Raw genomic sequence first — 22,743 nt, 5'->3', positions numbered from 1 at the left:
AAAAGGGTCATTTCACACAGGGCCACTTTCTTGTTCTTTTTTTTTATGGTTTTCTGAAATCGGCCCTGTGGAGGGGCAGGTACGTCCAGGGGACAGTTTCTCCTGTCTCCGAGGAATCCTGCACGGCAATCTAAAGACTAAACAGGAAGAGTCAAAATTCCTTTTCCAGGTGTCAGTGACTGGGTAGAAGCACAGTGTCATGGAAGGACTCCAGCCCTCACACAGTCTTCAGCCATGAAAAGCAAGCTTGCTCTCATCACAAGTTCTAAATTACACCAAAGGCAATGCTAATGTACTCTGGCACTTACTGATTTAATTTCTTCAGGCTCTCCACCTCCAACAACAGCCACAAGTTCATTGTCCACTTCCTCTTCTTTAATGTCTTGTCCGGAAATAGAGGGAGCCAGCAGAGGTTCTGCTGTCACGTTTGTGCCCTGGGGAGAGTCAGTAGAGTCAGGGACAGTCACCATTCTGTCCCTTGCAAGGTTGGATAGTTACACACAATAACAAAAGGGTCATTTCACACAAGGGCCTGGCCAATTTCTTGTTCATGGATTTTCTGAAATAGGCCCTGTGGAGGGGCAGGTACATCCAGGGGACAGTTTCTCCTGTCTCCTAGGAATCCTGCACGGCAATCTAAAGACTAAACAGGAAGGGTCAAAACCTCTTTTCCAGGTGTCAGTGGCTGGGCTGAAGCACCATGTCATGGCAGGGCTCCAGCCCTCACACTCTTCAGCCATGCATGGCAAGCACTGGCTGCTCAGGAACTTGCAGCTCTGAATGACACCAAAGGCAGTGCTAACCAAAGCTGGCACTTACTGATTTCACTCCTTCAGGCTTTGCTTTCACGTTTTCCTTCTCTGCTTGCTCTTCCTTACTCTCCTGTCCAGAAACAGAGGGAGCCAGCAGAGGTTCTGGTGATGGTGTTGTGACCCTCTCTGTAAGGAATCTCCTGGCTGCACCAAGCAGAGGACTGTTGTTGGTGAGACTATCGGATCTTTCTAAAAATGGATGCTGCCCAAAGGAAAAAACACAGAAAGAAAGGAGCCATTACTTTCCAAATGCAGTTTCCCACAGGCTTCAGCAGGATTCCTCTGGTTACCAGCAATACACATCAGGAGGACTGAGGGCACCATCTACACCTCCAACTTCATGTCCAGGACCTTGCTATCACAGGCAAACATGGCCCATAAGGCCCTTAATCAATTTCTCAAGGTGTCTGCAGCAAGGAGGTTTGCCTTGCCAGTGCTCGGGAATGCCACTTGCTGTCTCGGGCCTTTTTCCATTTCAGAAAACTCAAAGGACTCCCTTAGGTTCCTCTTCTCTAAAGACCTGGGCTATTTTAGGTGTGAAAACTGATGAGGAGCATAAGCCCCTCCTCGGGAAATTCCCGTACCTCTAAGCAAGGTCAACCCCAGGAGGATGCAGGCCTGTGTATTGTTCTGAAGAGCACTGAGGTGGAGGTTCTCAGCACCCAGACAAGAGCAGGGACACAAGGGGCAGAGCGCTGATGGACTCAGCTCTGGCTTGCAGGGAGAGCAGTGTGTGCATTCCACCCCTGCCCCTCCCTGTGCTGGCTGCCACCTTCCTTCCCAGCAGGGACAGCCCAGTGGCACCTTGTGCAGCTCCCTCTCTCTGCCACAAAACCTGCCAGAACCCTGGAGCACTTCTGGCCTGCTTGAATGTGCCAGGCAGCAAATGGGGCTGGGACAAGGCCCGCTCAGCTGTCCCTCCTTGAGTGGCAGAAACCTCAAAGAGTGGGGCAGGAGGGACAAGCTGGGCCCCCTCTGAGGCTCGCAGTGAGCTCCCCACAGCCCCTTCCTTCTCACAGGCAATTCTCCGATCGCTTGGCTGGGACTGCTTCCTTGGGTCCCCCTCCACCAACACCATTGCAGCCTCTGGACCTGCTATTATTCTACTCCAGGTCTTTTGCCACCAGGTACAACCAAGTGTCCTCCCAAAGTACAAGCCAGGGCCACAGACAGGACCAGATGGTGGAAGACCTTGCCTCGGAGGAAAGGCCAAGAGGGATGGCACTGGAGAAGAGAAGGTGCCAGGGAGAGCTTATTGTGGCCTTTCAATCCTTCAAGGGGACATTTTTTCAAAGGGCCCGGTTGCAATGGGACAAAGGGTCATGGTTTTCAAGTGGAAGAGGAGAGATTCTGGTTACATCTGAGGAAGTCATTGTTTAGAATGAGGGTGCTGAAACACTGGCACAGGAAGTGGATACCCCATCCCTGGTCAGGTGGGACAGGGCTCTGAGCAACCCAGTCTAGTTGAAGATGTCCCTGCTCGTTGCAGGGGGGTTGGACTAGATGCCACTTAAAGGTCCCTTCCAAGCGTAATTATTCTAGGATGCTACTTATTTGTCTTTTGAAAAGCACTAAGACTGGAGATTAGTAGGAGAGGAGGCCTCCTGATGCCTCTGAGTTTGGCTGATGACAAAGCCCATCCCTAGACAGCTGTTTCACCTCCAGCCACTTTGTCTGCAGAAGCTGCTTGGTGGGCCATCGGGGCCTCACATTCCCGTACAGGTAAGACTGCAGGAAGGATCGGAACATAGACGGTGGATTTCTGGGAGTCTCCAGCTGGGTTGGCACGTCCTTGGGATTGGGACAAAGGAAACACAAGACAGCCATTAACATGCACTTGGTCCTACGGGCCTCAGTTCTACAGTGCGTATGTCCCAGGCCAATTTAACTCTCTATCAAATTAGGGGAGTTGAAATCCCTCCACAGTCCCAGCTGCCTCTCAGTGGCAGGGCATTACATCCCATTGTCCCAAATTTGCTCTCTTTACCAACTAGTTAGACAGTGCTGCATATTGCTCTGACTTAGATATCCCACCATGGCTAAAATCAGCAAAAAATCTTCTGCCTGCAAACCCAGATCTTCCTCTGTTTAAAAGCTCTTGAACAGAAAATGAGAAAACAGCCAGGGATGCCTTGGCTGCTGCTGCTGCTGCTGCTGCTGCTGCTGCAAAGGCACTGACATGGACTTTCTTTCATGGACTTGCTTTCAGCCTCTCAGGCTGGCACTCTGTTGTAGCAGGCCAAGCTCACAGCTCGCTCCATGATTCTTAAAAACTAGGAACGTCAAAGCTTCCTTTTCCACTCACAGAAGGATGGGCTGCTCTCTGTCCACCTCCATATCCACTGGTGATTCCGTCTGCAATGGGCAAGGCAAAATGAACCAGACGCTGTCAGAAAACTGCCTCTTGTGGGGAATCCCATCACACAAGGCAACCCAAATAAAGAGCATTTTTCTTTCACAACATCTCTCCAGGAGCAGCAGTTCTTTTGCACAGCAAGCAAGAGAAGAGGACAAAACCCCATATTCATCTTCTACAGTTTCCTGTCTATTTTTTATGCTGTTTTCCCAGGAAATAAAACAAATAGAAACTCCATCAAGCAAATGTAAACTGTCCATTAACAGTCAATGCTTCTGTTCTACCCAAGAGCTAAAGCAGCTTTAGCTGAAGAGCTAAAGAAATTTCCTCTTCTTTTTTTTTTTTTCCTTTTTCTGTTCTGTTGGCTTTTGGTTTTTCTTTTAATAAATGGCAAGCATCAGTTCTCTTTAGCTTGCGGAAAATGGTTCCGCAGAAAAACTGTCCAAAAAATCCCCTCTAGCCATTCTAGCACACGAACAGCTCCTGGGTTCAGGAGCCTGCACTGTTTGGAAGCTGGCATTTTATCTCAGAGGTCATTGGTGTGATCAAATCCTTTAATTATGGAATTTAGCAAAAAGGATGCTTTCCCCTCAGTTCTGGAGATAACTGAACAGTTTTTAGAAGAACTTCTGAGAAGCTCTCCCAAGCCTGCATTTTGGAAGTCGTACTGGTAGAACCAGCAAAGTGAGGAAATTGCAGACTCCACAGGCTATCCAGTGGAGGGCACAGAACCCCCTCAAGTTCCATTCCAAATGCTGTCCACACACAGACCCCCCCCTTTTCAGACAAAGCTGTTGACAGGAGTTCTACCAAACTAAGGGCATCTTAAGGGCAGTTTTGTTTCTAAATCATCTCAGTGCCTAAGGAAGAGCATAAAGAACACAGCCATGCCAAAGCCAGGTATGCTGCCCCCAGGAACAAACACTACTCACCTCTCGGGAACTCCGTCACCTGGCAGGACCTGTCTGGAGAAAAATATAAATTTGATGAAAACAGCACAAAATCATGAACTGCAGCGCAGATTTGCCGAAACATTTCAGCAAAGCTGTGCTGCAGTCCAAGGGGCACAGCCCCTTGGGGGGGGGGGGAAAAGAAAACCGCTCTCTGGTTTGCAGGGTCTCCACTGAGAGCTCCTCGATCTGAAAAATCCTCTTGGACGCCCGTTCACAACTCTCCGCTGAGAAATCCTCAATCCGAAGACTCCTCTGCGACGAGCACGTGACGAACTGCACCGCAAGCCGAGGCCCTTGGTGCCTGAATGAGAGCGTTCCACGGACACTGCAGTGGCCACCCAGCACTTCAGTGACATCACAGCGACAGTGGGGCAACAGTCCTGTGACATCACGGAAACAGCCGTTCAAGGTTCCCCACGCTGCAATGGTTTTGGGTGGCTTCTTGACCCCTGGAATGTTGAATCTTGCTCTCCTGTTGGAGCCTGACCTCCCTTTCTCGCAGTGACTTGTCAGCTTACCTCCTGATGTAAAGCTCATCTTTCTGCCTAAAACTCATCTGGAAATCAACTCTGCTCTTCCATGGAAAAATGGAATAATAAGTTTTGAATCCGTGTCTGTGTGGAGGCTGTTGGCTAGTCACCCACAGCCCATAGTGCTGTGAATAAAATAACGCCTTGCTTTTTAACACTAGCAATGCAGGGTTTGAGGGTTCTGTTATCCCGAGGATTTCAGAGGTATTTGACAACAGTAGCTGACTCCAGGAAGAGTGAGATTCCTCCCCAGCAGCCCTCACGGCACAGCCCTCGCTGTACCAAGCGGGGCTTCTCCCCTTTTACTGTGGAGAGGCTTGGAGGACATTCAGAACAGCTGTGATTGCCTGACATGGACAGCATTTGTTGTCAATCCCTCAGGGACACGTCCGTGTTCCACACGTGGCAGGGAGCCCTTGGAGCAGCTGTCAGAGTGGGGGTGCCCCCGTGGGTGCTTCCTGCCCGTTCTCCCCCCTTTGGCCACTTCTCCCATAGCCACTCAAGTCAGACTTTCTCCCAAGAAAGTTCTCTGCCCAGCACTGAGCTCTTGGTGCACCTGCAAAAACCAAATTCCCTTAGGCTTGTGGGAAACCTACAGGGTTGGAACCCTCAGTGGACATGGAGCTCTTAAATCCTTCTCCTATCCAACTTCTGTGTGCGTGTAAGATTTTCTGGGGCCCTGACTAGCCTTTCTGTCTGCTACAGTGGAATATCAGGGCGACGGAGCAGCGGGTGTGTGTGAGGGGGTCTCTCTCTTTGCTGCCTGCTGAGGGGAAGGTGCTGAGAGACTGTGCATGCTCCGAGAGCGAGGGGAACCGTTCGGTGAGAGGCAGACTCGAAGCCTTCATCCCCTGCGACCACCCGAGAGAAGTGGGCAGGCGCCAGAAGGCGTGTCCCGAGATTTCCATAGAAATCCATACCACTCTGGGGTAGTTCCTGAATATGTCAAACCGTGCGATGGATATGGATGACCTGCTGGGAGAAAATGAAATGTACTGGCTAATACATACTTGTGGCAGTACTAGAAGCAGTGACCTGCCCTGAAAGGCTCAAGTAAGCAGTGGGCACTGGTCCAAGTTTGAAAAGACTTCTGGCCTGCAGATCCCCTTGAAATGCTTTTCACAGTAATTCTCCAATGGGAGAATCCTGCTGCTGAAAAATTCCTGCCATTGGGAGATCCAGCTCCAAGGGAGTTCAAAGAGCACAGGAGGAATTCAAGCATTGTTGGAGGCCAAAACGGCCCATTTCTGCACTGGCACATGTCACTTCTCCTGTGAGCAGATGTGCTCCAGGACACTTTTAGACGTGGGCCTTGGTGGGACTAGTTCAAGCTGATGTGAGTGGGAGAAAGATATGGCTCAGGGGAGAAAGGCAGGGCTCTCTGACACTATTTGCACCTTACCTGTGTAGGACCATCCACCATTTCTAGTGCCATGATCCCAAGGGCCCAGATGTCCACTTTGGCATCATATTTGTCTCCTGTCAACATTTCTGGGGCCATATAGAAAGGAGTCCCAAGGAATGACCACTGTTTCTTCTGCCAGGGTGTAAGCCAAGCACAGAAGCCAAAATCAACTGCAGAGAAAAACAAGTACTGTTAAAACCGGCTTGAATTATGAAAGCAAGCACAAGAATTCCCCACTCTCAGTCTGAGAGCACAGTGTTGAATCTAGCTGGAAGAGTGGCTGTGCTCTGTTTCCTCTGGAAGGGACATACCCAAACCAAAGGCACTCTTGACAGCCTCATCCTCTCTAGAGCTCTCTGCACATTGCAACTCTGCTCTCAGCTTACAGCAGTGGGCTGGGCACTCCCACCAGCACCACTTTTGGGGAACTGGCAGGCACTCAAAGGCAACCCCAGACCCTGCCTCCCAGGAACGCTGTGCCTGACCAAGAACACCTACTCAATTTTACAGATCCATCCCTCCCCGAGGGGAAGAGCTCCAGCACAGGCCAGTCCTTGCTTTCTGAGACTTGAACTGGGGCTTCTCCAGGAGCCGTAATCAACATTAGGACAAAACAAATGCTGCTAAAATATTAGGAACTTGCAGCTTTGAATGACACCAAAGGCAGTGCTAACCAAAGCTTTCATTCCTTCAAGCATTACTTCTCCAACAGCCACAGGTTCCTTCTCCACTTCTTCCTCTTCATTCTCCTGACGGGAGTCAGAGGACCCGAGACGACCACCCGAGAGAAGTGGGCAGGCGCCAGAAGGCGTGTCCCGAGATTTCCATAGAAATCCATACCACTCTGGGGTAGTTCCTGAATATGTCAAACCGTGCGATGGATATGGATGACCTGCTGGGAGAAAACGGGAGCCGTGAGGGGGGAGCGCTCGCGCGTGTCAGGCGGAGTCATCCCCCGCGCGTCCGGCAGCGTAATAAACAACTAGCGGCTTCATAGCGCCTGTGGCTCTTGAGTTTTACTACCGTGGCCTTTTCCCGGCATCACCGAGGCCTCAGCTGAGATGGGGTGATCCCCAGGCTGAAGCAAAACCGCTGCGGGCTGAAGCAGCGGGGCACAAGGGCTGAGATGAGAATGGCTCTGGGCTGAGACAAAACCGGCTGCAGCTGAGGCGGGGGGGGGGGGGCAGTTATGAGGCAGAAAGGGCTGTGGGCTGAGGCAAAATCGGCTGCGGGCTGAGGGAAAAACTGGTGCGGGCTGAGGCAAAACCGACTGTGATCTGAAGGAAAAATGGCTGAGGGTTGAGGGAAAAACTGGTGCGGGCTGAGGGGAAAACACCTGAGGGCTGAGGCAAGAACAGTTGCCGATGAGGCGGGGCGGCCCCCAGGCTGAGGCAGCAGCGGCGACGGTTCTCAGCCTGGGCGATGGGGTGGGGGGGGAAGAGGCCAGGCACTGAGCACAGTGGCGAGGAGTCTCCCTACAGCTCCCCGGCCCCACGCCGTCCCGCTCCCAACTTGAAGGAAGCCCCAGTCCCGTCCCGTCCCCCCCCACACCTTTTCGTTTTTCCTTTAATTTTTTCCTGTTCCTACACAAATACATATATATATGTGTATATATATATGTGTGTGTATGTATATATATGTTTATACATATATATACACACTATATGTACACACTATTTACAGTCTCTCTATATATACACACACACAAGTATGTACATTATCTATATATAAGGGAGCATTATATAAGGGGCTACAGTGCAGGAGAGTTATGGGGTGTCGTGCAAATGCCCTATAGAGTACAGAGTACAGGCCAAGCAGAATGTCTGTACATCTGCATTTATTATTTCTTGGAAGTAGCTGGAACAGACAGGGTTTGCCCATCAGAAGGAGCTGAGTTCCCAAGCTGGGAACACGACTGGCTGTGCTGATTTACAAGGGGTCTGGCTTCCCCAGTGAATCCCAGGTGAAGCAAGGCTGCCTGTTCCCCGCACGATAGCCCAGGCTGGGCAGGGACGATGCCCCCTCGCTGTGGGCTCCAGTTCCTAACAGCTGGGCAGTATTTTTTAACAACTTGTGGGAAAAACAGGGTTTTTTGGAGGGTGCTGCATTTATGTACATACTCAGGCCACCTTCAGCAGAGAGTCCCGCGGAAATGAAAACGGGGGAAATGGGTGGGAAATGTTTCATTTCGGCCTTTCATAACTTCAATGTGAAGTGACTGAAGCAAAAGGTTTACACAAACACATATTCAGGGACTTCTGCCTCCGCCTGCCCCGCTGGCAGCCGCGAGAGGGCGATCTGTATCCATTCACCCACCCATCCTTCCATCCGTCCAGGTAAAACCATGGCCAGGTACCGACGCAACACACACCCCGATAAATACAGGGTATCGTTTACTGAAGATATCATACATTATCCTATACACGATATTATACCTCTCTCTACAGTGTGTAGCACCTATAGAAGGGCCTCCAAATGTCTATAAAAATACATATTACATATATACATTATACACATATATTACATTATATACATATATACATATACTATAGATACAAACAATATATATTTACATAAACACTGTATATATACACATATATATATACATATAATACATATATCCTGCCTCCCAGTGCCTGACCAGGAACGCCTACTCAATTTGACAGATCCATCCATTCCCAGAAGAATATTGCCACTTTCGATGTTTCTGTGGAACACTAGATTTGAGTGAAGGAAGTCCAGTCCTTTCAGGCACTGAGATTAAACACAGAAACACAAGAGGAAAAATTAATTAGGCTGATTTTATCCCACAAAAAAGGAAATGGCTCTAAAAGATCAAATTTCCAGGTGACACATCAATTGCAGACATACCTCAAGTGGCAAAGTTTGGAATAATAAATAAAACAAAATGAAATTAAACTGAAAAAGAAAGTACAACAACATTATAGGAGTACAATAACAGAGTACAAGAAATGCAGTGAGACTGGCAGGCCGTTCACTTGGATGCTCTTTTCTTCTCCACATCATAACAGCAACGCAGAAACAAAGCTCTGAACAGGAAATCACTCCTGTTCTTACCACCTTTTGCAAAGAACCCTCCTGTCCAACCTGTCAGAAGCATCCCTTACCTCCCGACTGATAGAGGCTATCATCTCTTCCTCAAGAGCTTGTATGAAAACCACAGTAGCTAAGGAGCATCCCTCCACGTATTCCATCACCAGCCAGAGTTGTTCATTGAAAAGGTAGCTGAAAGAAGAAACCCACAGCATGGAGATGAATGGGCCCAGCTAAATGACCTTATGGGAAAGACTGCAGTTGAGTTTTCTTGCCAGGTCACTTGTAAATGAAGAAAGAATCTGAGCAGGCTAAATGAGAAAGGCTCATCTGTGAAAAAGGAGATGTCTTAGATGGCAAGCAAGGCAAAAATGCAGTTTAGTGACAGCAGAGAGAAATCTGGAACCAGGACATTGCCATCAGCTGCTTCATCATCTTAACTCATCCCTTCCAGCCTGAACTCCAGGAAGCAGGCAGCACAGACTTCTCCATGGGAGGAGGGTGTGCACCACTGAGGGCAGATGTTGGTCAACCCCTTGGAAAGCATTGCATAAAGTGCATTCAGAAACAGGGAAAACCATTTAAAACCTGGCACATTGTGTGGTTGTGCAAACAAGAGCCAAGTCTTCCTGGCATCCACAGCAACAAAAAGTAGAGGGAAAACCCCAAGGGCAATAATTTCTAGGTGGGTTTATCAGCACCTATCATTAAGGCAAAGAAAAGATGATCAGTTTGAAAAAAACCAGACCCCAAAAGAACAGGGAGGTAGTGAACTGAAGGGCTGTGGCTTTAGGAAGACATGGCAGATGCAGGTTTTGGAAGACACGCTTCAAACTACCTATTACCAGAAAAGGCCAAGGCAGACACAAGGCAAGCTCCTCCCTGAAGGAGCTAAGATACCTGTGCCCTGCACCTCCCGTCCACTGCAGGTGGAGGAGTTATAAAATAATGAAGAGCTCCATGTTCTTCCAGTGACCAAAGTGGCTTTTTAGCCTTTGGCTTGCAGTTTGTCAATGAACCTCAACGTGATAATCCCAGAACCACTCACCTGTCTATATAGCGAATGATATTGGGGTGCCTCATTCTCTTCAGGACTGCTACCTCAGTTACAACAAGCTCCCTTTTGTTCTTTCTGTCGAGAACAAAAATCTTCTTGATGCCACCTAAAAGGAGATTGAAAGCCACAGACTTGAGAAGTCTGTTGCACGGGACCACAACGCACATGAAGCAGGTGTCTTTGGAATGATGGAGCCAGGGTGGGCCAAACTGCCTGGGATTAGACACCAGAGCTTCTTAACTGACAGGACAAGAGGCGATTCCTCCGCTCGCCCTTGTGTGCCAGTTACAGGACACATGGCTATAGACATTTTGCCTTGTAAACTCTGGACAAATGGTCTGCAAACAATCAATCCGTAATGGAGGAAATCCCATCCTAAAAGGTCATGAGGGTTACACAAAAAAATACAATCCCTGCACTTTGTAACATGTTGAAGTTGGATTTTGCAACTCTAAAGAACGTTTTTAACCCAGTTCCTATTTGCAGTTCTTTTCTGGGTTTGAAAAGGAATAACCCATTCTAGGGTATTTTATGGATGTGGCCGGGGTTATGAGCAGCGCTCAGGGCCTTTAGATCCCTTGCAGACTCCTGTGTAAGTGCACTTCCCAAGTGCAGCACTGCAGCTGGGTAAGGAGCCACCAAGTAGCTGATGCATTAGCATAGTCAGTAAATAAGTCTGAGCAAAGGTGTCCTTCTCTGAAAGATACCCCTGCCCTCCTTGTGTTCTTTTGGGGACTTAATAAGGACAAGGTCTGTCCAAACCGTGTCTTGCAGGCTGACACTTGTCTGCCCTCAGAGGAACAGTCTCTGCAGCAAAGATCTCGTGGCCACCCAGAGCTGTGGCCACAGCTCCCAGTGGAGGGGAAAGCACTCGAGAGCTGAGCTGCACAATCTGCCGGGGGTGCTGCCCTTACCCGTCTTCCTGTATCAATGTCAACTCCTCGGAAAACTCTTCCACAAGACCTAGAAACAGAGCAGCAGCCAAGAAAGGAGAAGGCGTTTAGGCCCTGGGTGAGAAAGCCAGCCCAGAGAGCAGAGCTCTGCTGCCCAGAGTGTTTATAAAACACTCGACTTCAGCCAGCAGCCCAGCAGCCCAGCAGCCCAGCAGCCCTCTGCCATGCAGGGTGGCCAGGAGAAAACATAGGACATACTCCATGTCCTGCTCCTTGTTACAGGCAAGAGACTGCCAGCATTGAGTTGTCTTTGACAATGCCTTCTGACCACAGTTATTAAATACTGATCAGGACTGACAGACAGGAGGATGTAAGCCCAGTGTCTGCCCATGTTTGCAGCTTGCCTGACTGCATGCTTGATATGACACCAGCAAAATCCCTGGCCCATGGTTTTGTAGAAGTAGCTGAGATTGGACTTACCCTTGGCCAATTATCTGCTGTACAGTGTATTTCTTCGTAGGGTTCCCCTCACTCACAATGCCCTCTGAAAGAAACAACATGAAAGATGCTCATGTGAAGATACCACCTTGCAGCAGATCCAAAAGGCAGCCCCACTGTGCAGGGCTGTGAGCCCTTTGTAGTCAGCTGGTAACAACAACAACAACAACAACAACAATAACCACAACAGCAGAGGCAGCTCTGAAGCACAGGTGGCTCCACAAAGACTGATTTTCCACAGTCTTTTGAGGCTTTACCTTGACAGGAAACCACGCACATGGAGGAATGCTCAGAGCAGACAGAAATCAGAAAAGAACAGGCACCAATGCAAGAGTTTGTTGTCTACAAAAATTAAGGAGAGCTGGTGCAACAGAGCCCTTATTTTCTTGGAGAGAAACACTCCGTGTGATTCAGCAGAAGGAACAGCCACAGTGCTCTGTTGCTTCCTCTCTTCCTTTAGTAGAACTAAAGCTGACATGCATACCATGGACTGCTGTACCAGCCAGGAAATACGTGATACGTACTGAGGTCATCAAGGAAACGTCGTGTTAGTGGCAATAGCTTTGGCGGCCGGTGCGTGATTTCCTTTGGAATGCTTTTCTTCTGAGTGTCTCCTTTCCCGGTGCTTGTGCTTCAAGCATTCAGGTCGGGAAAGGAGATTTCTTCAGACTGTGGTGCTGCAGCAACAGCTGCCATTGGTGAGCTCTTGAGGATCTGTGGCAAGAATTAGTTTATGTCAGAAAGGTGGCTTGCAGAGGTGCCCCAGGATCCTATTTCAAATGCAAACCTTCGGAAGACTTGGCCACAAGTTGGGCTCTTAAACTGTCTTTTGCTGCCCACTTCACAAAGTGAATGGACGAGAAAAAAAGACAGGATTTACACGAGTTCATGGGCAGTTTTCTCTTCAATTTTCATGCATTTTCTCAACTAGGTTGTGCAGAGGGGCAACTACCCTCTAGGGCACAGTTATTGCTGTGTGTCCTGAAAGGGACAGTCTGACTCAGCTTGGAAGTTCAAAACCTCTTTTCCAGGTGTCAGTGGCTGGGCTGAAGCACCATGTCATGGCAGGGCTACAGCCCTCACACTCTTCAGCCATGCATGGCAAGCACTGGCTGCTCAGGAACTTGCAGCTCTGAATGACACCAAAGGCAGTGCTAACCAAAGCTGGCACTTACTGATTTCACTCCTTCAGGCTTTGCTTTGTCGTTTTCCTTCTCTGCTTGCTCTTCCTTACTCTCTTGTCCAGAAACAGAGGGAGCCAGCAGAGGTTCTGGTGATGGTGTTGTGAACCTCTCTGTAAGGAATCTCCTGATTGCTTCGAGCAGAGGCCTCATGTTGTTGAGACTACCGGATTTTTCTAAAATGGATGCTGCCCAAAGGAAAAAACACAGAAAGAAAGGAGCCATTACTTTCCAAATGCAGTTTCCCACAGGCTCCAGCGGGATTCCTCTGGTTACCAGCAATACACATCAGGAGGACTGAGGGCACCATCTACACCTCCAACTTCATGTCCAGGACCTTGCTATCACAGGCAAACATGGCCCCTAAGGCCCTTAATCAATTTCTCAAGGTCTCTGCAGCAAGGAGGTTTGCCTTGCCAGTGCTCGGGAATGCCACTTGCTGTCTCGGGCCTTTTTCCATTTCAGAAAACTCAAAGGACTCCCTTAGGTTCCTCTTCTCTAAAGACCTGGACTATTTTAGGAGTGAAAACTGATGAGGAGCATAAGCCCCTCCTCGGGAAATTCCTGTACCTCTAAGCAAGGTCAACCCCAGGAGGATGCAGGCCTGTGTATTGTTCTGAAGAGCACTGAGGTGGAGGTTCTCAGCACCCAGACAAGAGCAGGGACACAAGGGGCAGAGCGCTGATGGACTCAGCTCTGGCTTGCAGGGAGAGCAGTGTGTGCATTCCACCCCTGCCCCTCCCTGTGCTGGCTGCCACCTTCCTTCCCAGCAGGGACAGCCCAGTGGCACCTTGTGCAGCTCCCTCTCTCTGCCACAAAACCTGCCAGAACCCTGGAGCACTTCTGGCCTGCTTGAATGTGCCAGGCAGCAAATGGGGCTGGGACAAGGCCCGCTCAGCTGTCCCTCCTTGGGTGGCAGAAACCTCAAAGTGTGGGGCAGGAGGGACAGCTGTTTCACCTGCAGCCACTTTACCTTCAGCAGCTGCTCGGCCGTCCATCGACGCTTCTCATTCCGTTTCAGGCAGGACTCCAGGAAGGAACGGAACACCGGCAACAGGTTTCTGCGAGTTTTCAGCTTGGGTGGCTTGTACTTAGGCTGGGACAAAAGACACAAGGCAACCATTAACCATCCCTCCCCAAGGGGAAGAGCTCCAGCACAGGCCAGTCCTTGCTTTCTGAGACTTGACCTGGGGCTTCTCCAGGAGCCCTGATCAACATTTGAGCTTAAGGAAGCAGAGAATTTTCAGCATCCAGACCAGTCCTGCTAATTGCCTTCAACTCTTTTTGCTGCCTTCTGCAAGGCAAATGCAATCCAAAAGAAGTCTTCCAAGAAAAGTCAGGGACCTTTTTCAGATAGACTGGAAGACTGACATTTTCCATAATTGTTGCCTTCCTCAGGAATTAACTGTGCAGCATTTAACTTGGTTTCAGCTGTTAGTCATGGGGTTTTATCCCCGTATACCTTCCTGGCCTATTGCACACTCCTTTGGTGTAAGAGCGGGTCATTTCATTTTAGGGAATTAGCATCTACAACTGCAAACCTGGAAATACATTGGCTTACTACAAGGAGCTGTGCTAGAACCTACTTTTAGAAATGTACTGGCTAATACATACTTGTGGCAGTACTAGAAGCAGTGACCTGCCCTGAAAGGCTCAGGTAAGCAGTGGGCACTGGTCCAAGTTTGAAAAGACTTCTGGCCTGCAGATCCCCTTGAAATGCTTTTCACAGTAATTCTCCAACGGGAGAATCCTGCTGCTGAAAAATTCCTGCCATTGGGAGATCCAGCTCCAAGGGAGTTCAAAGAGCACAGGAGGAATTCAAGCATTGTTGGAGGCCAAAACTGCCCATTTCTGCACTGGCACATGTCACTTCTCCTGTGAGCAGATGTGCTCCAGGACACTTTTAGATGTGGGCCTTGGTGGGACTAGTTCAAGCTGATGTGAGTGGGAGAAAGATATGGCTCAGGGGAGAAAGGCAGGGCTCTCTGACAGTATTTGCACCTTACCTGTGTAGGACCATCCACCATTTCTAGTGCCGTGATCCCAAGGGCCCAGATATCCACTTTGGCATCATATTTGTCTCCTCTCAACATTTCTGGTGCCATATAGAAAGGAGTCCCAACGAGTGACCACCGTTTCTTCTCCCAGGGCGTAAGCCAAGCACAGAAGCCAAAATCAACTGCAGACAAAAACAAGTACTGTTAAAACCAGCTTGAATAATGAAAGCAAGCACAAGAATTCCCCACTCTCAGTCTGAGAGCACAGTGTTGAATCTAGCTGGAAGAGTGGCTGTGCTGTTTCCTCTGGAAGGGACATACCCAAACCAAAGGCACTCTTGACAGCTGTGGTGGATGAGAAGACAGAATGGGAGAGATATGCTGCCTGGAAAAACATAAATGGGATCTAAATGGACCTGTTGCTTACTGAATAATTCACCCACCGGACTGACAGTTTTTCCCCAGTTTATTGTTGTGTGTTTATGAATTCTTATGCACCCCAGTTTATTGTTAAATTTTATGAATTCTGTCCTACCTCCATATTGTCTCCCTTTCTCCCTCAGATTTTCCCTCCAAAAGTTGTTTTTCCCCCTGTCTCCCCAGTTTTCCCGCTCCTCTGCCGCTGATTGGTCACAGCCTGCCGCAGTGCAGGGAGAGCTACCATTGGCCCATTCCCTCAGAGACCCGAGAGTTCCACCCACCTTTCCCCTGTCTCCCTATCACACTTTTCCCTGAGTTGTCAATCTCTTGCGCCTCCCCAGGTTAGAATCCACCCCTCAAACCTACTTTATTTAAACCCTTGTTGCCCCTAAATAAAGTGGCATTGCTGCACGAGACCTCAACTGTGTCAGAACCCTTATTGCAGTGCCCGGTCCCATTTCCCTTCCCCCCACGGACTGTGGCAGACAGCCTCATCCTCTCTAGAGCTCTCTGCACATTGCAACTCTGCTCTCAGCTTACAGCAGTGGGCTGGGCAGTCCCACCAGCACCACTTCTGGGGAACTGGCAGGCACTCAAAGGCAACCCCAGACCCTGCCTCCCAGGAACGCTGTGCCTGACCAAGAACACCTACTCAGTTTGACAGATCCATCCATTCCGAGAAGAATACTGTCACTTTTGATGTCTCTGTGGATCACTCGATTTGAATGAAGGAAGTCCAGGGCTTTCAGGCACTGAGATTAAACAAAGAAACACAAGAGGAAAAATTAATTAGGCTGATTTTATGGCACAAAAAAGGAAATGGCTCTAAAAGATCAAATTTCCAGGTGACACATCAATTGCAGACATACTTCAAGTGGCAAAGTTTAGAATAATAAAAAAAATAAAATGAAATTAAACTAGAAAGGAAAGTACAAGCCAGGACCACAGACAGGACCAGATGGTGGAAGACCTTTCCTTGGAGGAAAGGCTCTGAGCAACCTGGTCTAGTTGAAGATGGCCCTGCTCGTTGCAGGGGGGTTGGACTAGATGCCACTTAAAGGTCTCTTCCAAGCCAAATTATTCTGTGATGCTACTTATTTGTCATTTGAAAAGTACCAAGACTGGAGATTAGTAGCAGAGGAGGTCTCCTGATGCCTCTGAGTTTAGCTGATGACAAAGCCCATCCCTGGACAGCTGTTTCACCTGCAGCCACTTTACCTGCAGAAGCAGCCTGGTGGGCCATCGGGGCCTCACATTCCAGTTCAGGCAAGACTGCAGGAAGGAGAGGAACACAGGTGACAGGTTTCTGGGAGTCTCCAGCTTGGGTGGCACGTCCTTAGGCTTGGGACAAAGGAAACACAAGACAGGCATTAACCATCCCTCCCCAAGGGGAAGAGCTCCAGCACAGGCCAGTCCTTGCTTTCTGAGACTTGACCTGGGGCTTCTCCAGGAGCCGTAATCAACATTAGGACAAAACAAATGCTGCTAAAATATTAGGAACTTGCAGCTCTGAATGACACCAAAGGCAGTGCTAACCAAAGCTTTCATTCCTTCAGGCATTACTTCTCCAACAGCCACAGGTTCCTTCTCCACTTCTTCCTCTTCATTCTCCTGAGCAGAGTCAGAGGACCCGAGACGACCACCCGAGAGAAGTGGGCAGGCGCCAGAAGGCGTGTCCCGAGATTTCCATAGACCAGCGCCCACTCTGGGGTAGTTCCTGAATATGTAAAACCGTGCGATGGATATGGATGACCTGCTGGGAGAAAACGGGAGCCGTGAGGGGGGAGCGCTCGCGCGTGTCAGGCGGAGTCATCCCCCGCGCGTCCGGCAGCGTAAGAAACAACTAGCGGCTTCATAGCGCCTGTGGCTCTTGAGTTTTACTACCGTCGCCTTTTCCCGGCATCACTGAGGCCTCAGCTGAGATGGGGTGAACCCCAGGCTGAAGCAAAAACCGCTGCGGGCTGAAGCAGCGCGGCACAAGGGCTGAGATGAGAACGGCTCTGGGCTGAGACAAAACCGGCTGCAGCTGAGGCGGGGGGGGGGGGCAGTTATGAGGCAGAAAGGGCTGTGGGCTGAGGCAAAACCGGCTGCGAGTTGAGGGAAAAATTGGTCCGGGCTGAGGCAAAACCGGCTGCGAGTTGAGGGAAAAATTGGTCCGGGCTGAGGCAAAACCGACTGTGATCTGAAGGAAAAATGGCTGAGGGTTGAGGGAAAAACTGGTGCGGGCTGAGGGGAAAACACCTGAGGGCTGAGGCAAGAACAGTTGCCGATGAGGCGGGGCGGCCCCCAGGCTGAGGCAGCAGCGGCGACGGTTCTCAGCCTGGGCGATGGGGTGGGGGGGGGGGAAGAGGCCAGGCACTGAGCACAGTGGCGAGGAGTCTCCCTACAGCTCCCCGGCCCCACGCCGTCCCGCTCCCAACTTGAAGGAAGCCCCAGTTCCCTCCCACACACACAGCTTTCCGTTTTTCCTTTAATTTTTTCCTGTTCCCACACAAATACATATATATATGTGTGTGTATATATATGTGTGTGTATGTATATATATGTATATACATATATATACACACTATATGTACACACTATTTACACAGTCTCTCTGTATATACACACACACAAGTATGTACATTATCTATATATAAGGGAGCATTATGTAAGGGGCTACAGTGCAGGAGAGTTATGGGGTGTTGTGTAAGTGCCCTAGACAGTACAGAGTCCAGGTATGCCCACAGCACTGTAAAACACTATCTATATACAACGGTAATAATTCTACAGTACCTTGTGTGTCTATATATTTTATAAATTTGCACACCCCCCATATAATGCTCCCACATTTAGTAATCTCCATGATGTCAGTTGTGCCATTTCATGGGGAGCCTCCAAGCCATGAGGATCCGCCGTTTTGTGGGGCCTCTCCCAGGGAAGGCTGTCACCCTCTGTGTCAGCCTCAGTTCCCAGGGCAGAACTGGGATGCCTAAAGGACACTCACCTGAGCACAAGCCTGTGGAACAGCCCAGCTCCCTCCCCCTCTGTCCAGAGTGGCACAGACACTCCCGACCTTTCCCAGGAGCTACGAGGCAACCAAGAGGTCAGGAGGCATTGCCAGAAACGACTCCATCACTCTGCTCTCTTTTGCCCTTCTCGACTCCTGTGCAGACCCAAGGTGGCAAATCCCATCAGTCCATGCATTTCCATGCCTGGCCACGATTCCCCTCTGGAGCAGCCCACACCCAGTTTGTCTCCGAGTCTGGAAGATTAGTCTGGTCCCAGAAAGATGCAAGCACCCCGGGCTGGGCTTCTTCCAGCCTGGCTCTGCGCATGCTGAGGCTGCTCTGTGCTCTGCCCGGGCTCTGCGGGGGCTCAGCCCCTCAGACTGCTGCTCTGAAAGCCTCGCATCAGACGTGCCCTTTCGGAGCACACGGGCTGACCTTCTGCTTTTTCAGCTGAGGAAGACTCTCATCCAGGCACAGAGATTGCAAGTGGTCATACAAACCCAATTGTCAAGAACTCAAACACTCTACGGTCCCAGTTGAATACCTGTACCCAGCGGGGGGATTTGTCTGCCCCACTCTCCATCTGATTGTGGCTGGACTTGCAATTGCACTTTCTTCCTCATATAGAAGTACCACGACTGGGCAAACACAGGCCAGTGGGATGAATTCCAAAGGCAATGTGGTCTGGAGCCGATGAATGAAAGAAACCCTTTCCCAATTCCAAACCATACCAAAACCCCCATCAATGGGACTTCCCAGCTATGAATAACAACAAAAGTTTATTTACAAACGAAGTGGCTGGAAAGATCAGAGTAGATATTGCCTGATTTCCTAGTCCTTGTCTACTCTGTGCCTCCTTTGCCAGTGGAGGCATTTCCATGTCGGGAAAGGAGACTTCTTCAGGTTGTGTTGCTGCAGCAGTGCCAGGATGTTTGAACTGTGCAGAGGGGCAGGTATCCCCAAGGGACAGTTTGTCCTGTCTCCTGTCTCCTGCAAGGGACCCTGACTTGACTTGGTAGTTCAAAACCCCTTTTCCAGGTGTCAGTGGCTGGGCTGAAGCACCATGTCATGGCAGGGCCCCTGCCCTCACAATCTTCAGACCCAAAGAGCGAGTGCTGTCTGTTCAGGAACTTGCAGCTTCCTTCTCTACTTGCTCTTCTTTCCCCTCTTGTCCAGAAAGAGAGGGAGCCAGCAGAGGTTCTGGTGCCGCTGTTCTGGGTCTCCTGACTGCATCAATCAGAGGAGCCATCTCGACAAGACTCTTGGATTTTCCTAAAAACGGATGCTGCACCAAAAAACCAAAGAAGAACAAAAGGAGCCATTACTTTCCAAATGCAGTTTCTCACAGGCTCCAGCGGGATTCCTCTGGTTACCAGCAATACACATCAGGAGGACGTAGGGAACTATCTAGACCTCCAACTTTCCTCTGAGGAAAGGCCAAGACAGATGGCACTGGAGAAGAGAAGGTGCCAGGGAGAGCTTATTGTGCCTTTCAGTCCTTCAAGGGGACACATTTTTTCAAAGGGCGTGGTTGCAATGGGACAAAGGATCATGGTTTTCAAGTGGAAGAGGATAGATTCTGGTTACATCTCAGGAAGTCATTGTTTAGAATGAGGGTGCTGAAACACTGGCACAGGAAGTGGATACCCCATCCCTGGTCAGGTGGGACAGGGCTCTGAGCAACCCAGTCTAGTTGAAGATGTCCCTGCTCGTTGCAGGGGGGTTGGACTAGATGCCACTTAAAGGTCCCTTCCAAGCCAAACTATTCTAGAATGCTACTTAGTTGTTTAGCTGATGACAAAGCCCATCCCTGGACAGCTGTTTCACCTGCAGCCACTTTACCTTCAGCAGCTTCTTGGCCGTCCATTGACGCTTTGCATTCGGGTTCAGGCAGGACTGCAGGAAGGAACGGAACACAGGCGACAGGTTTCTGGGAGTCTCCAGCTCGGGTGGCATGTCCTTAGGCTTGGGACAAAGGAAACACAAGACAGCCATTGACCATCCCTCCCCGAGGGGAAAGCTCCAGCACAGGCCAGTCCTTGCTTTCTGAGACTTGACCTGGGGCTTCTCCAGGAGCCCTGATCAACATTTGAGCTTAAGGAAGCAGAGAATTTTCAGCATCCAGACCAGTCCTGCTAATTGCCTTCAACTCTTTTTGCTGCCTTCTGCAAGGCAAATGCAATCCAAAAGAAGTCTTCCAAGAAAAGTCAGGGACCTTTTTCAGAAGGACTGGAAGACTGACATTTTCCATAATTGTTGCCTTCCTCAGGAATTAACTGTGCAGCATTTAACTTGGTTTCAGCTGTTAGTCATGGGGTTTTATCCCCGTATACCTTCCTGGCCTATTGCACACTCCTTTGGTGTAAGAGCGGGTCATTTCATTTTAGGGAATTAGCATCTACAACTGCAAACCTGGAAATACATTGGCTTACTACAAGGAGCTGTGCTAGAACCTACTTTTAGAAATGTACTGGCTAATACATACTTGTGGCAGTACTAGAAGCAGTGACCTGCCCTGAAAGGCTCAGGTAAGCAGTGGGCACTGGTCCAAGTTTGAAAAGACTTCTGGCCTGCAGATCCCCTTGAAATGCTTTTCACAGTAATTCTCCAACGGGAGAATCCTGCTGCTGAAAAATTCCTGCCATTGGGAGATCCAGCTCCAAGGGAGTTCAAAGAGCACAGGAGGAATTCAAGCATTGTTGGAGGCCAAAACGGCCCATTTCTGCACTGGCACATGTCACTTCTCCTGTGAGCAGATGTGCTCCAGGACACTTTTAGACGTGGGCCTTGGTGGGACTAGTTCAAGCTGATGTGAGTGGGAGAAAGATATGGCTCAGGGGAGAAAGGCAGGGCTCTCTGACACTATTTGCACCTTACCTGTGTAGGACCATCCACCATTTCTAGTGCCATGATCCCAAGGGCCCAGATGTCCACTTTGGCATCATATTTGTCTCCTGTCAACATTTCTGGGGCCATATAGAAAGGAGTCCCAAGGAATGACCACTGTTTCTTCTGCCAGGGTGTAAGCCAAGCACAGAAGCCAAAATCAACTGCAGAGAAAAACAAGTACTGTTAAAACCGGCTTGAATTATGAAAGCAAGCACAAGAATTCCCCACTCTCAGTCTGAGAGCACAGTGTTGAATCTAGCTGGAAGAGTGGCTGTGCTCTGTTTCCTCTGGAAGGGACATACCCAAACCAAAGGCACTCTTGACAGCCTCATCCTCTCTAGAGCTCTCTGCACATTGCAACTCTGCTCTCAGCTTACAGCAGTGGGCTGGGCACTCCCACCAGCACCACTTTTGGGGAACTGGCAGGCACTCAAAGGCAACCCCAGACCCTGCCTCCCAGGAACGCTGTGCCTGACCAAGAACACCTACTCAATTTTACAGATCCATCCCTCCCCGAGGGGAAGAGCTCCAGCACAGGCCAGTCCTTGCTTTCTGAGACTTGAACTGGGGCTTCTCCAGGAGCCGTAATCAACATTAGGACAAAACAAATGCTGCTAAAATATTAGGAACTTGCAGCTTTGAATGACACCAAAGGCAGTGCTAACCAAAGCTTTCATTCCTTCAAGCATTACTTCTCCAACAGCCACAGGTTCCTTCTCCACTTCTTCCTCTTCATTCTCCTGACGGGAGTCAGAGGACCCGAGACGACCACCCGAGAGAAGTGGGCAGGCGCCAGAAGGCGTGTCCCGAGATTTCCATAGAAATCCATACCACTCTGGGGTAGTTCCTGAATATGTCAAACCGTGCGATGGATATGGATGACCTGCTGGGAGAAAACGGGAGCCGTGAGGGGGGAGCGCTCGCGCGTGTCAGGCGGAGTCATCCCCCGCGCGTCCGGCAGCGTAATAAACAACTAGCGGCTTCATAGCGCCTGTGGCTCTTGAGTTTTACTACCGTGGCCTTTTCCCGGCATCACCGAGGCCTCAGCTGAGATGGGGTGATCCCCAGGCTGAAGCAAAACCGCTGCGGGCTGAAGCAGCGGGGCACAAGGGCTGAGATGAGAATGGCTCTGGGCTGAGACAAAACCGGCTGCAGCTGAGGCGGGGGGGGGGGGGCAGTTATGAGGCAGAAAGGGCTGTGGGCTGAGGCAAAATCGGCTGCGGGCTGAGGGAAAAACTGGTGCGGGCTGAGGCAAAACCGACTGTGATCTGAAGGAAAAATGGCTGAGGGTTGAGGGAAAAACTGGTGCGGGCTGAGGGGAAAACACCTGAGGGCTGAGGCAAGAACAGTTGCCGATGAGGCGGGGCGGCCCCCAGGCTGAGGCAGCAGCGGCGACGGTTCTCAGCCTGGGCGATGGGGTGGGGGGGGAAGAGGCCAGGCACTGAGCACAGTGGCGAGGAGTCTCCCTACAGCTCCCCGGCCCCACGCCGTCCCGCTCCCAACTTGAAGGAAGCCCCAGTCCCGTCCCGTCCCCCCCCACACCTTTTCGTTTTTCCTTTAATTTTTTCCTGTTCCTACACAAATACATATATATATGTGTATATATATATGTGTGTGTATGTATATATATGTTTATACATATATATACACACTATATGTACACACTATTTACAGTCTCTCTATATATACACACACACAAGTATGTACA

At 49.9% G+C, this 22,743-nt stretch overlaps 2 protein-coding genes and 2 long non-coding RNA genes across 4 annotated transcripts in view; all 4 read right to left on the bottom strand.

The window, feature by feature from the left end:
- Nucleotides 1–22,743, bottom strand: part of LOC135408097 (serine/threonine-protein kinase PAK 3-like) — a 50,415-nt gene that overhangs the window by 20,611 nt on the left and 7,061 nt on the right. The gene's annotated exons all lie outside the window — the stretch shown is intronic.
- Nucleotides 343–16,815, bottom strand: LOC135408093 (uncharacterized). The gene is made up of 3 exons (XR_010427236.1): nt 16,693–16,815; nt 16,360–16,497; nt 343–434 (listed from the first exon to the last, which is right to left on the bottom strand). It is a non-coding gene; the product is annotated as an uncharacterized LOC135408093 (long non-coding RNA).
- On the bottom strand, nt 11,080–12,182 carry LOC135408098 (uncharacterized). The gene is made up of 3 exons (XR_010427237.1): nt 12,083–12,182; nt 11,541–11,604; nt 11,080–11,130 (listed from the first exon to the last, which is right to left on the bottom strand). It is a non-coding gene; the product is annotated as an uncharacterized LOC135408098 (long non-coding RNA).
- On the bottom strand, nt 19,270–21,137 carry LOC135408094 (serine/threonine-protein kinase PAK 2-like). The gene is made up of 3 exons (XM_064643437.1): nt 21,024–21,137; nt 19,989–20,111; nt 19,270–19,431 (listed from the first exon to the last, which is right to left on the bottom strand). The coding sequence occupies exons 1-3, from the start codon at nt 21,120–21,122 to the stop codon at nt 19,270–19,272; spliced, it is 384 nt and encodes a 127-aa protein (XP_064499507.1). The 5' UTR covers nt 21,123–21,137.

This window comes from Pseudopipra pipra, unplaced genomic scaffold, assembly GCF_036250125.1.
Source record: "Pseudopipra pipra isolate bDixPip1 unplaced genomic scaffold, bDixPip1.hap1 HAP1_SCAFFOLD_178, whole genome shotgun sequence".
In the NCBI taxonomy this organism is placed as follows: Eukaryota; Metazoa; Chordata; class Aves; order Passeriformes; family Pipridae; genus Pseudopipra; species Pseudopipra pipra.
Note: the sequence above shows the minus strand (reverse complement) of the source record. Positions and strands in the feature narration are given on the sequence as shown.